The sequence below is a fragment of the Brassica oleracea genome, chromosome C8, assembly GCF_000695525.1.
Source record: "Brassica oleracea var. oleracea cultivar TO1000 chromosome C8, BOL, whole genome shotgun sequence".
Lineage (NCBI taxonomy): Eukaryota > Viridiplantae > Streptophyta > Magnoliopsida > Brassicales > Brassicaceae > Brassica > Brassica oleracea.
In genome coordinates, this window is record NC_027755.1 from 16,954,734 (window position 1) to 16,966,256 (window position 11,523).

The 11,523-nt window shown below is 37.8% G+C and overlaps 3 protein-coding genes across 3 annotated transcripts; 2 read left to right on the forward strand and 1 right to left on the reverse strand.

The window, feature by feature from the left end:
- Positions 1-3,276: 3,276 nt before the first annotated feature.
- On the reverse strand, positions 3,277-4,523 carry LOC106309878 (40S ribosomal protein S10-1-like). The gene is made up of 5 exons (XM_013747021.1): positions 4,441-4,523; positions 4,303-4,351; positions 3,842-4,124; positions 3,616-3,745; positions 3,277-3,528 (listed from the first exon to the last, which is right to left on the reverse strand). The coding sequence occupies exons 1-5, from the start codon at positions 4,441-4,443 to the stop codon at positions 3,448-3,450; spliced, it is 546 nt and encodes a 181-aa protein (XP_013602475.1). The 5' UTR covers positions 4,444-4,523; the 3' UTR covers positions 3,277-3,447.
- A 3,795-nt stretch (positions 4,524-8,318) lies between these two features.
- On the forward strand, positions 8,319-9,335 carry LOC106308785 (uncharacterized mitochondrial protein AtMg00810-like). The gene is made up of 2 exons (XM_013745907.1): positions 8,319-8,778; positions 8,839-9,335. The coding sequence occupies exons 1-2, from the start codon at positions 8,319-8,321 to the stop codon at positions 9,333-9,335; spliced, it is 957 nt and encodes a 318-aa protein (XP_013601361.1).
- A 1,126-nt stretch (positions 9,336-10,461) lies between these two features.
- Positions 10,462-11,294, forward strand: LOC106309652 (pathogenesis-related protein PR-1-like). Its single transcript, XM_013746730.1, has one exon. It carries the CDS (start codon positions 10,528-10,530, stop codon positions 11,086-11,088), a length of 561 nt encoding a protein of 186 aa, XP_013602184.1. The 5' UTR covers positions 10,462-10,527; the 3' UTR covers positions 11,089-11,294.
- Positions 11,295-11,523: the final 229 nt, after the last annotated feature.

The following is an 11,523-nucleotide window of genomic DNA, read 5'->3' on the forward strand; positions in this document are numbered from 1 at the left end:
AATATTTAATCTACTATCTGTATTTCCAAACAATTCTCATTTAATCTGCTATCCAAGTTTCCAAACGACAGAATCTGTAAAGGAGAAAGAAATACAGTTACTAAATATGTAAATAAAAAAATATTTAATCTGCTATCCTTATTTCCAAACAATTTTCATTTAATCTACTATCTAAGTTTCCAAACATTACCAAAATGTACTTCAATTTTAATAATATAGATATATACTACTATACATTATATGAGTTAATTACGCATAGGATCTATATATTTTGGAAAAATAATATTGGCAAAGTAGTTGATTTTGATTAAAATATTCTAGACCAATTATATGGTAAGATAATATAGTAGTAATCACGTTTTGGATATATAAAGCAATTTGTTTTTAAATATGAGCGAAATATACGTGAGAGAAGCACAATTTTAAATTTTAAATATAAAGTTAGTATCCGATAATATGTTAAACTGGATAGATGTTGATTTAAATTGGTTATTTAACCTTATATATCGTGGTGCTTGTTATAATGTGAACAATTGAATTATTATATCTATTTTAACCATAACGAAGACTGGTTGCAGCGTGACCGTACGAAAATTATAATGGTTCTTTCAAAAAATTGAACACAAGAATTGTCTAAGTGGTTTAGCAAACGATTCCATTATGAGCTAATGCCATGACCAAGGAATTAAATACATTTGATATAAATCGGATCACTTTGATTCATAATGGTTTTGATAACCAAACATACACGATTGGTTAAATACAGTTCATACGAACCAATTAACATGAAAAAGCTTGTCCCAAATGAATTTAAACAAACGCAAGTGATTTTGAGGCCAATTGCAAAGATTTTGAGTCCAATCGTATGTTGTATATTTAAATAGAAAATTACTTATTACAAGGAGCGGCATGAGATGTAAATAATAAAGTGAATCAAGGGTTAATTTAAATTTGTACTTAAATTTTAATAGATTAGAAGATTTTCACTTTTGATTTACACAATCAAACACATGGGGCTGGAGGCACACTTTCTCTGTGTTGATTGTCTCTTATACCCCCAATTTTGTTTCTCTTCAACATTTCTTCTTTCGTAACTAAACTTTTCCTAACTAAAACAACAATCTGTCCAACCACATCTCATCCCTTATCTCTCATATTTTGAGACAAAAAAAATTTGAAATCAATTTCTTAGTTTCTCAAATCCTGATTACGACGACCCCCTTTCATCCTCTATCTCTGAACCTCGTTCAGTTTCGAGAAACCATGGTGAAATCGATGTCGAAGAAGAAAGGGAACCTCCATAGTCAACCTTCTTCACTGCAGATCGACATTGAAGGTTTCTATTTTGAATTCCTTAACTCTCTTTGACTTTCAAGAGTTTTTGAAATCCTTAACTTTTTTATGTTTTTCTTGTTTTTCTTGTTTATGTTGTAATTTTTCCAATTGAATCGAATCTCTGAGATTTTGTGGATGGGAGAGATGACGAGCAGATCCGAGAGCTCCGGTGTGGAGAGGACGACGCGACGGCGAGCAAGTCCGAGCTCCGTTGTGGAGAGGATGACAGGACAGCCAGCAGATCCAAGCTCCGGTGTGGAGATGACGCGGAGACGAGCAGGTCCGACCTTCGTTGTGGAAAAAAAGACGACAAGCTCTCGTGGTGTGAAGGTTAGCTTCATTCCTTTTCTGAAAGTAAAAGTGCTTGACTTTAATTAAAGCATTTCTTTATTTATATTTTTTGGTCTCCCACAACAAGTGTTCTGCATCGATACTTTGATTATATGACTAGATGAATTTTTGGGCCAAACTTGACATGACCACAACAAAGAATCTATGGATGATGCAGCAAGATATTTTGACTACATGACCGCATCAAGAGTCTATGATGTGGTCCACAACAACAATGTCCTAAACATCAATCTTGTTCCCACCCATTAAGAGTCCATGGATGATGCAGCTCAACACCTCCTATCCAGACTCCAAAACGTGGTGTATCTACTTTCACTTGGTCTTGCATTTCATAACTATGTCAACATATGTAATTACTATAGACCAAACTTGGTGAAAGTATAGATGTTAATGTTTTAGTGTCACTGTCCAACTTTGATATACATGTCCACATATAGTTTATAACTTTATTATCTAAATGTCCATTTTCACATTTTTTATAGCTATTAATATATATATATATATATATATATATATATATATAGAAAATGAATGTTAAAAAATAGATTATTTTATATATAATTTAATTTGATTATTATTTTCTTTTATATATGTTAGAAATTGAAATAAAAGTAAATGAAAATATGAAGGGAATAAAAAAACAAAAAATATAACATATAAAGTAAACATAAAAGGTAACTAAGTTTGATCCCCATACCAACTAGACACGAGACGAATAACGACACCATCTTATTCCCTCTCTCAGATTACATAGCTAATGGCATTTCCGTCTCACTTCAGCCTTTTATAGAAGAAAAGTGTCTCTCTAGCAAGAAGTGTCTTAAAAAGTAAAGAAAGACAAGAAAGTGTCTTAAAAGGTAATGTACTCCCTTTAGTATCTGTATTTATTCGGTCTTGATTCGAGTATTTTGATTTTCGGGGTTTCAGTATTAAATATTTTAAAACCATTGGTTACTTGTGAAAATCAGTTCGGTTTTCAGTTTGATTGTGTTAGCAAAATTGTAAACCGGCTAATATCTAAAATATTCGAGTCTAATTTGGTTTCGATTCGGTTCTAACTTTTTGGATAATTTTGGATAATATAAATAAAAACATCGGATAATTCGGGGTTTCCAAGTTAAATATAAATAAATTATAGTATCCAAATAAAAATATAAGATAATTTGAATTATTTTAAATATTTGGATCAACTATATTCGAATGATTCAGATTAGAAATAGTATTTAAAAAAAAAAATTGGTTATTTAAAAATTAAATATAATCGATATTTCTAGATATATATTTTTCATTTGAAAGACTCGGATAACTGAGTTTAGTTTCAGTATTTCAATTCTAAGATATAACATACATTTGGAAATTTATAAAATTCAGTTTGGTTTGGGAATCCAACTTGACTTTGAACCAATTAACACATTGAATAACCAGCTAGAAAAATATAGTCCAACAAACATTGACGCTCCTTATTTTACCAAGCCTGATTTTCATTTCTTAACAAGGCAGATTTTGTTCGAAACCCAAAACAAGTTCATCTTCTTTTGTTCTCATTAAGCGAGTCATGTCTAATTAGGAGACAGCACAAGGACAAAAAAGAATAATAAACGTGCATGCATTTCAACACTAATCCTGTAAACTATATGATTACTTTTCTTAAGACCAAAGTCAGAGACATATATTATAAATCCGGATTTGCATTAGCACAAACAAACTAAAGCCAAAATAAAAACAAAACTGTCTTTCCAATGTCTAAAGATAACAATTCTTTCAGGGTAAACCAGAACCAGAAGGTGCTGCTGCGCTGTAACCACCTGCACCACGACCAAAACCAGGCCTACCACCACTTCCCTGCCAACATAAACACAACGCAATATCAGAGTCAGAGACTCATCTCCTAGTTAATGAGGCAACGTAGTAAACTAGGAGGGATGGTACTTGGAAAGACGGCTGGTAATCAGCAGGAGCTCCACCCTTCTCCCCTCCAGCATCACCACCACGTGGCACACCACGGTAACCATCACGGTCACCATATCTGGGACGGTCTCCATCAAAGCGAGGTGGTCCTCTGAAACAAAACCAATGTCACTGAATTAGTCAATTCCTCAGAGCAGACACGTTCTAATGGATAAAAAAAAACGACACAAGAGCTCTAAAAAATCACCTCGGGCGATCACCAGATGGGCCACCAAAGGGACGACCACCAGGCTTAGCAGACTTCTTCAAAGTAGCGGGAACAACATCAGATGGAAGGTTGAGATAAGTTCTCAAGAACTCAATCCCTTCGTTAGTCAGAAACCAATAGTAGTGCATCCAAGCAAACGTCTCCCTAACGTACTCCTTGGATTTGAAGCTTTGCATGAGCTTGATCACTTGCAGGTTTGGTACTGACTCAATCAACGGATGCGTTGAAAGATTGAAATCTTTCTTCGCGAACAAAACTCCTTCTGAGAAACCCATATGACATAGATCACTTAGCTAAAAACATCACAGAGCATTACATATGATAGAAAAACAAAACAGAAACCTCATAATCTTCAAGATTCAAAAGTCCACTAGATCTAGCATTTGCATTGTTCATCTAATGCGTGCTAAGAGTACATTAGATACGTAAAATCAACAAACCTTTGAAAAGGTATTTGCAGATCTCTCTGCGATTGGTCTCTGTGATAATCTGGCAAGAAGACGAACAACATAATCGGATAAGTCCTTTCACTACAACATGTAAAACATAGAGAAACAGATCAAAAGCAGAGTCTATACCATTGTCTTGTTGGTTGAGCTTTCGCTGCAATGAGACACAGAGTTGTTTTTGTTTTGTCAAAAGAAAGTGGGAAAATTAGGGCTTTCTGTTGATAAAAAAATGAGTTTTATATATTATGGACTTGGGCTTTAGTTGGGCTTAGAATCGTAATGGTTGTTTGATGCAAGGTTGGGCTTTGGATTGTTGATTTCGATTTCCGGTTTCAAATTAGATTTCTGACTCTTAACCATACTGAACCACAATAAACTGTCAATTTGAGATGGATTGTTTTAAGTTTAGAATTTAGAGTGTAGACCTTAACTTTTTAACTGGTTGATGCTTGATTTAAATTATATCGTTCACGGTTCTCACAGTATTTGGTAGATGTTCAAAAAGTAAATAAAGTTCGGTACAAGATCAATGAGCATAGAGGTGTGTGTATGTGTTAATAAGTCGTCTATTGGAGTAGATAATGATGAAGTTAGATAAACTTGTATAATTTGTGATAAAGATAAGAGTAGTTAGAATATTCTCTAAGTCGGTGAATGTGTAATATATATACGAGTGTAACCTAATGAATAAAGCAGACACGTTTACACAAATTCACATGGTATCAGAAAGTTTTTTTTTCTAGTTTCTAAGTTTTCGATAACAACATCGGTGATGATGACTCGAAACAGGTGGTGGTAACCTCGCCATACTCATTGCTTCCTTCAGACAATCTGGGTGCTGTGATCACGTCCGTGCAATTGAAAGGAGACAACTACAATGAATGGGCGATGGAGATGGGGAATGCGCTTAGGGCTAAGAAGAAATTCGGGTTCATAAATGGAGCCTTGCCTAAGCCAGCTGAAGATAGTACCAATCTTGAATCGTGGTTGAGTGTAAACTCAATGATAGTGGGATTGATCCGAACCTCTATTGAACCGAGAGTTAGATCTACTGTAACCTTTATCACAGAAGCTCACAAGTTGTGGGAAAATTTGAAGAAACGCTTTGAAGTGGGTAACAAGGTAAGAGTGCACCAGCTTATGGAGCAACTGGCCTCATGTAGGCAGAACGGTCAGGCAGTGATCGACTATTATGGTCGGTTGGCGATGATGTGGGAGGAGCTACAAACGTACAAACCTCCACCAGTGTGTAGTTGTTCAGCGGCTGCCGTATACGAGAAGGAACGTGAAGAAGAGCGGGTACATCAGTTCATTATGGGATTGGATGAGTCGTGTTTTGGTAATGTCGTTACAGCGATCATAGAAGCAGACGAGTTACCTGATTTGGGGAAGGCTTATGCGAAAGTTATCAGAGAAGAAGCTCGTTTGAATTCTGCCAAATTTCGAGAGGTTGTTCCACATGAAGCAATTGGGTTTGTCTCGAGAAAAGAAATGCAGACAGATGATCAAACAACTCACAAAGAAGCTCGAGATGCAAGGGAGTCCAATGGTTATGTGACGAGAACATAAAACAATAGCTCTGGTTATGGAAATAGAGGAAGAGACAGAGTTTGTTCAAACTGTGGGAAGGCTGGTCATGAGAAGAGTACTTGCTGGCAAATCATTGGTTTTCCAGAGTGGATGACTGAAAGATGAGGAAGAGGTACCAGTAGAGGCCGTGGAAGTACTGGAAGAGGAGGTGGACGTGGAGCAGCCAATACAGCTCATGCGTCTAGCTCATTCAGTTCTGGTGGTTCAGACTTAACACCAGATCAGTGGAGGGCAATTACTCATATCATAGACGACAGAAGATCCAGTGCGTCGTCTGAGAAGTTGTCAGGTAACAATCTTGGTGATGTGATAATAGATTCAGGGGCGTCGCACCATATGACAGGTGATGTGAAGCATCTTGTCAACGTAAGAGGAACTCCACCGTGTGTGGTAGGTTTTGCTGATGGTGGTACATCGATGTCGACTTGTATGGGTGATCTGATACTCACAGATAGTATATCACTCAAGGACGTGCTACTGGTGCCGAAACTAGACTGCATTCTGATCTCGGTGTCTAAGTTACTTAAGCACTCGAATTTTTTTGCGCTTTTCACAGATACTATTTTGTTTTGCAGGACCGTTCTTCGAAGACTCTGATTGGAACCGGTGAAGAGCGTGATGGGGTTTATTACTTTAAGGATGTGAGAGTGGGACGAGCTAAGAGAGCTGATACAAGCAAGGATCAACTGTTGTGGCATCGACGACTTGGACATCCTGCTTTTACGATTTTTTCTGATTTGTCTGAGCTTTCTGGTGTTTTGAATAAGGCTTGCTCTAGTCCTTGCGACGTGTTATAGAGCAAAGCAAACAAGAAATGTTTTCTATGATAGCATTAATAAAACAAACAAGGTTTTTGAACTTATTCATGTGGATGTTTGGGGTCCATATCGCGTACCTGCATCATGTGGAGCAGTATACTTTTTGACGGTGGTAGATGACTATAGTAGGGCAGTGTGGACCTACTTGTTGCTCGCAAAGTCGGAAGTCAAGAAGGTGTTGCAGAGATTTTGTGCCTACGCTAAGACAGAATTCAGAGAGATGGTTCAAAAAGTGAGAAGTGATAACGGTCAAGAGTGTATGTGCTTGAGAGAGTTCTTTCAAGACAATGGAATTGTGCATCAAACTAGTTGTGTGAGCACTCCACAGCAAAATGGACGCCTACCAAAGTGTTAAAAGGTCGCTCGCTGTATGAGATTTTGTTTGGGACCAGACTTGCTTATGAGACATTAAGAGTATTTGGCTCGCTGTGTTACGTGCATAGGAGGGATAGAAGTAAGGAAAAGCTCGGGGAGAGAAGCAGGAAGTGTGTGTTTGTTGGGTATCCGTTTGGAAAGAAAGCATGGCGAGTGTATGATCTAGACAAGAATGAGTTTGTTGTATCTAGAGATATGAGCTTCACGGAAGATGTTTTTCCTTTCAGTCAAATGAATATGGAAATTACAACAATTGAAGTAGCGACTGGAGGTCCTGATGATGATTGGGTTATGGATATAACCGATGGAAACAAGGGGGAGTAAGGCGCCTGAAGTGGGTAAGGTATCGAATGCAGAGACAGAAGGTTCCACTGCGATCCCAACTACAACTCCTGTCATTAATAGTAATGAATTGGAACGTGACGAAGTTACTGGAAGTAGTGTAACATAGGCTGCTCAGGAAGTTGCAGCAGAACCGGTGATGGGAAGAGGTTGCAGAGAGAAAGTCCCCTCTGTGAAATTGCGAGATTATGTGAGCTACAACGCGCAGTATTTGAAAGTAAAACCACATCATGAGCTCACTGCTCCCAGCATCAAATCAGAGTCATCACGAATGGTCAAAGGTAACACTCCCTACCCTATTGATAACTACATCTCTGATGAATATTTTTCACCAGATCATAAAGCCTTTCTGGCGGCTATAACAAGTTATCAAGAACCGAGAAGTTACAAAGAAGCGGTGCAGCAGAAAATTTGGAGGGACTCAATGAAAAAGGAGATTGATGCCTTTGAAGAAAATGAGACGTTCAGTGTGGTTGATTTGCCACCAGGAAAGAAAGCAATAGAGAGACCTAAGTCGCGCCTTGTGGCTTTGGGTAACATGCAAGTTAAAGGGAGAGACTTCAAGGAGACCTTCGCGCCAGTTGCCAAGATGACCACAGTTCGAAGTCTATTACATATAGTAGCAGGGAGAGGTTGGATTGTGCATCAAATGGATGTATACAATGCTTTTCTGCATGGGAAGCTTAAAGAAGAAGTGTATATGAAGTTGCCTCAAGGATTTCAGTGTTCTGATCCAAACAAAATGTGCAAGTTGCGTAAAGCTATCTATGGATACGTCAGGCTCCAAGGTGTTGGTTTTATAAGCTCACAAATGCGTTGAAGAAGTATGGATTCAAGCACTCTTATGCTGATTATTCGTTGTTCGTCTATTGCAAAAGAGTAATGGAGCTTCGAGTGCTTATTTATGTAGATGATTTGCTGGTGTGTGGAAATGATGAGAAGCTTGTGACTAAGTTCAAAGATTACTTGAGCAGATGTTTCCACATGAAGGATTTGGGGAAGTTAAAATACTTTCTTTGCATAGAAGTAGGACGTGGCGAAGAAGGGTTCGTGCTGTCACAGAGGAAGTATGCGTTGGACTTGGTTGCGGATGCGGGATTACTTGGTTCGAAGCCAGTAGCAACTCCCATGGAGCAACGTCATAGGTTGAGTTTGGACTCAAGTATGTTTCTTAAAGATGTAGAGAAGTATAGGAGGTTAGTGGGGCGTTTGATCTACTTGTCCATCACTCACCCTGACATATCATATTCAATACACATTCTGTCGCAGTTCATGAAAAGTCCGAGAGAATTGCAATGGGAAGCTGCACTTCGGGTAGTGAGATATCTGAAAGGAACTGCAGGTTAGGGGATTGTCTTAAGCTCCCAGAGTGATCTTCGTGTGTCGATTTATTGTGATGCAGACTGGTCGGCTTGTTCGGAGACACGGCGATCGTTGAGTGCTTATGTAGCTTTTGTGGGTGACTCACCCGTGTCATGGAAGACAAAGAAACAAAGAGTGGTGTCGCATTCATCAGCAGAAGCTGAGTATAGGTCTATGGCTCAAGCTAGTCGGGAAGTAAAGTGGCTTAGGAGGCTGTTGTGTGATTTGGGAGCTCCGCAACGTCAACCTTCGAAGATGTATTGTGATAGTAAGTCTGCAATTCATATCGCAGCCAATCCGGTGTTCCATGAACGTACTAAACATATAGAGTCAGACTGTCATCAAGTTAGAGATGCGATTCAAGATGGGTTGTTGGAGACAGTGCATGTTCGTACGACAGAGCAGTTGGCAGACGTGTTGACGAAGGCACTAGGGAGAGTTCAGTTTGAAGAGTTGTTGTTCAAGTTGGGAGTTCGAAACTTTCATCTTCCCAACTTGAGGGGGAGTATTGGAGTAGATAATGATGAAGTTAGATAAACTTGTATAGTTTATGATAAAGATAAGAGTAGTTAGAATATTCTCTAAGTCGGTGAATATGTAATATATATTCGAGTGTAACCTAATGAATAAAACAGACACGTTTATACAAATTCACATCGTCACTACAAGTTAAGAGAACTTGGCATCTCAAGAAACATAGCAACATCTTGCTTCTTTCTCAAGTTTCTTAACAAACCAGATACCGCGTACGTATACGTCACCAACAATGTCATCATATCCATGATTTGAATTCAAATTCTCAATTCCAAGTTCAAAGTTATTTTTAAAAATTGAGAGTCCTCACTGTAACGTGGATTATAACATTCTTGTTTTTTTGTGCAACCTATTATTTATGTTAAGAAATTTGGGAAAACATGTCAATTCGTTAAATAAACAGCGATCGATTGAGGCATTTCACGAGGGTAAATGCCATGTGACCGTAGAATGCTAACTTTTCAACTCTATCGCAATCAATGGTGAAATGTGTGATAGATAGAGTGAACAGCAAACAAGAAAAAAAGAACTAATATACAAAAGATAGGGCCATTTAAATTATAAAACACAAATAAAGGCATGTAGATTCATATAGAATTCATTGAAATAATGTAGGGACTTGTGAGTGCAAAAATGGGCTGGCATGTTGACTTATTGGAATGTTCCAATGAGGACATGATTATTAGGAATCCTTGCTCTTGGGTCCTCGATACATATATATTTGTATGTATATATTATATACGCATATATAATATATATATACAAATATATGTGTATTAAGGACCTATGAACAAGGACCCCCAATAATCATGACTTGACGACCCACTGTCTTCCCAAATCAGCCTATCTAATACAGACAACCTTAGCATTCACGGGACAACACTTATACATAACATAATCATATCATCCCTCCAATAATATAACCATATCCCTAGCAAAAAATAAAATAAAATAATACAACCCTATCCTCAGTCACTTTCTTTCTTTCTCAAATTTGCAATCTGCCAAATTTACAATGATCACATTTGTAATGCAAGTTTACACGGTTAAAATAATAGATAGAGCCGCTAAAAATAGCTCAAATTTATATCCATACATTTGATTTCTGTTCCTTTCCTCGCTCTATATTTAAATACCATACTTCTCATGAAAACCATTAGCACCCAAAAGACAATAAAATCTCGACAAAAAAAGGATGATGAACTCATCCTTTTTGCGAGTAATATTACTCTTAGGTGCCATTAACCTCTTCATTTCAATATCAACAACCAAAGCTGCAACACTCGGTCAAGTATTCGAAATCTGTAGGAGTTTATGTCTGGGATGTGACCACGACTCGTTACAGTTCTTGTTCCGACACAACTTGGTCCGTGCCGCGAGATTCGAACCTCCTTTGATATGGGATCAAACACTCCAGAACTACGCTCAAAATTGGGCTAATCAAAGAAAGTCAGATTGTGCTTTGCAACACTCTTTCCAAGACGGAGAGTTTACTCTCGGCGAGAATATTTTCTGGGGATACGGCGCCAACTGGTCACCGGCCGACGCTGTGGTCGCGTGGGCTAGCGAGAAGAGGTTTTATCATTATGGCTCCAACTCGTGCGACTCTGGACAGATGTGTGGGCATTACACACAGCTCGTGTGGAAGGACACGAGGAAGATCGGGTGCGCACGTGTGGTGTGCGACAATGGTGGGATCTTCATGACTTGTAACTATGATCCTCCCGGTAACTACATCGGTCAGAAACCCTATTGATCGATCATTCATCTTATTTTTAGAAGTTTTTATGACTTTTTAAAGGAAGTTAGGTGGATGTATTGTGTATTTTACTAGAAATAGATGTGTGTTGTGGAGTTTGTGATATTGAATACGTTTGTGTCTCTATACGTGATTTTGTTCACGTCAAGGTTGTAATTGCATTTACGGTTACTTATATATCCGTTAGAATGCCCAATATACAACATATATAGAAGATTATATGTTTCATGTCTGATGGATTTCAATCCAATGATCCGGAGTCGTTGGAAAATAAGAATTGTCAGAATTTTCTGATGAAAACTAGTCCATCAAAATTTGAAAATTATATGAAGCAGACCTAATATTAAAAATAAAAACAAATTTCATTTGATATAAAACATTAATCAATGATCTTTATTCAATATATATATGGTTATCTTTCTTCTTGTTAAC

What these genes read in the sequence shown, in the direction of transcription:
- LOC106309652 (XM_013746730.1), top strand. Translation starts at nt 10,528, where the DNA reads ATGATGAACTCATCCTTTTTGCGAGTAATATTACTCTTAGGTGCCATT.
- LOC106308785 (XM_013745907.1), top strand. Translation starts at nt 8,319, where the DNA reads ATGGAGCTTCGAGTGCTTATTTATGTAGATGATTTGCTGGTGTGTGGA. An exon ending in ATATCTGAAAGGAACTGCAG is followed by an intron (nt 8,779 to 8,838) that starts GTTAGGGGATTG and finishes ATTGTGATGCAG; the next exon opens with ACTGGTCGGCTTGTTCGGAG.
- LOC106309878 (XM_013747021.1), bottom strand. An exon ending in CTGCAAATACCTTTTCAAAG is followed by an intron (nt 4,125 to 4,302) that starts GTTTGTTGATTT and finishes TGGGTTTCTCAG; the next exon opens with AAGGAGTTTTGTTCGCGAAG. An exon ending in ATTACCAGCCGTCTTTCCAA is followed by an intron (nt 3,529 to 3,615) that starts GTACCATCCCTC and finishes TTATGTTGGCAG; the next exon opens with GGAAGTGGTGGTAGGCCTGG.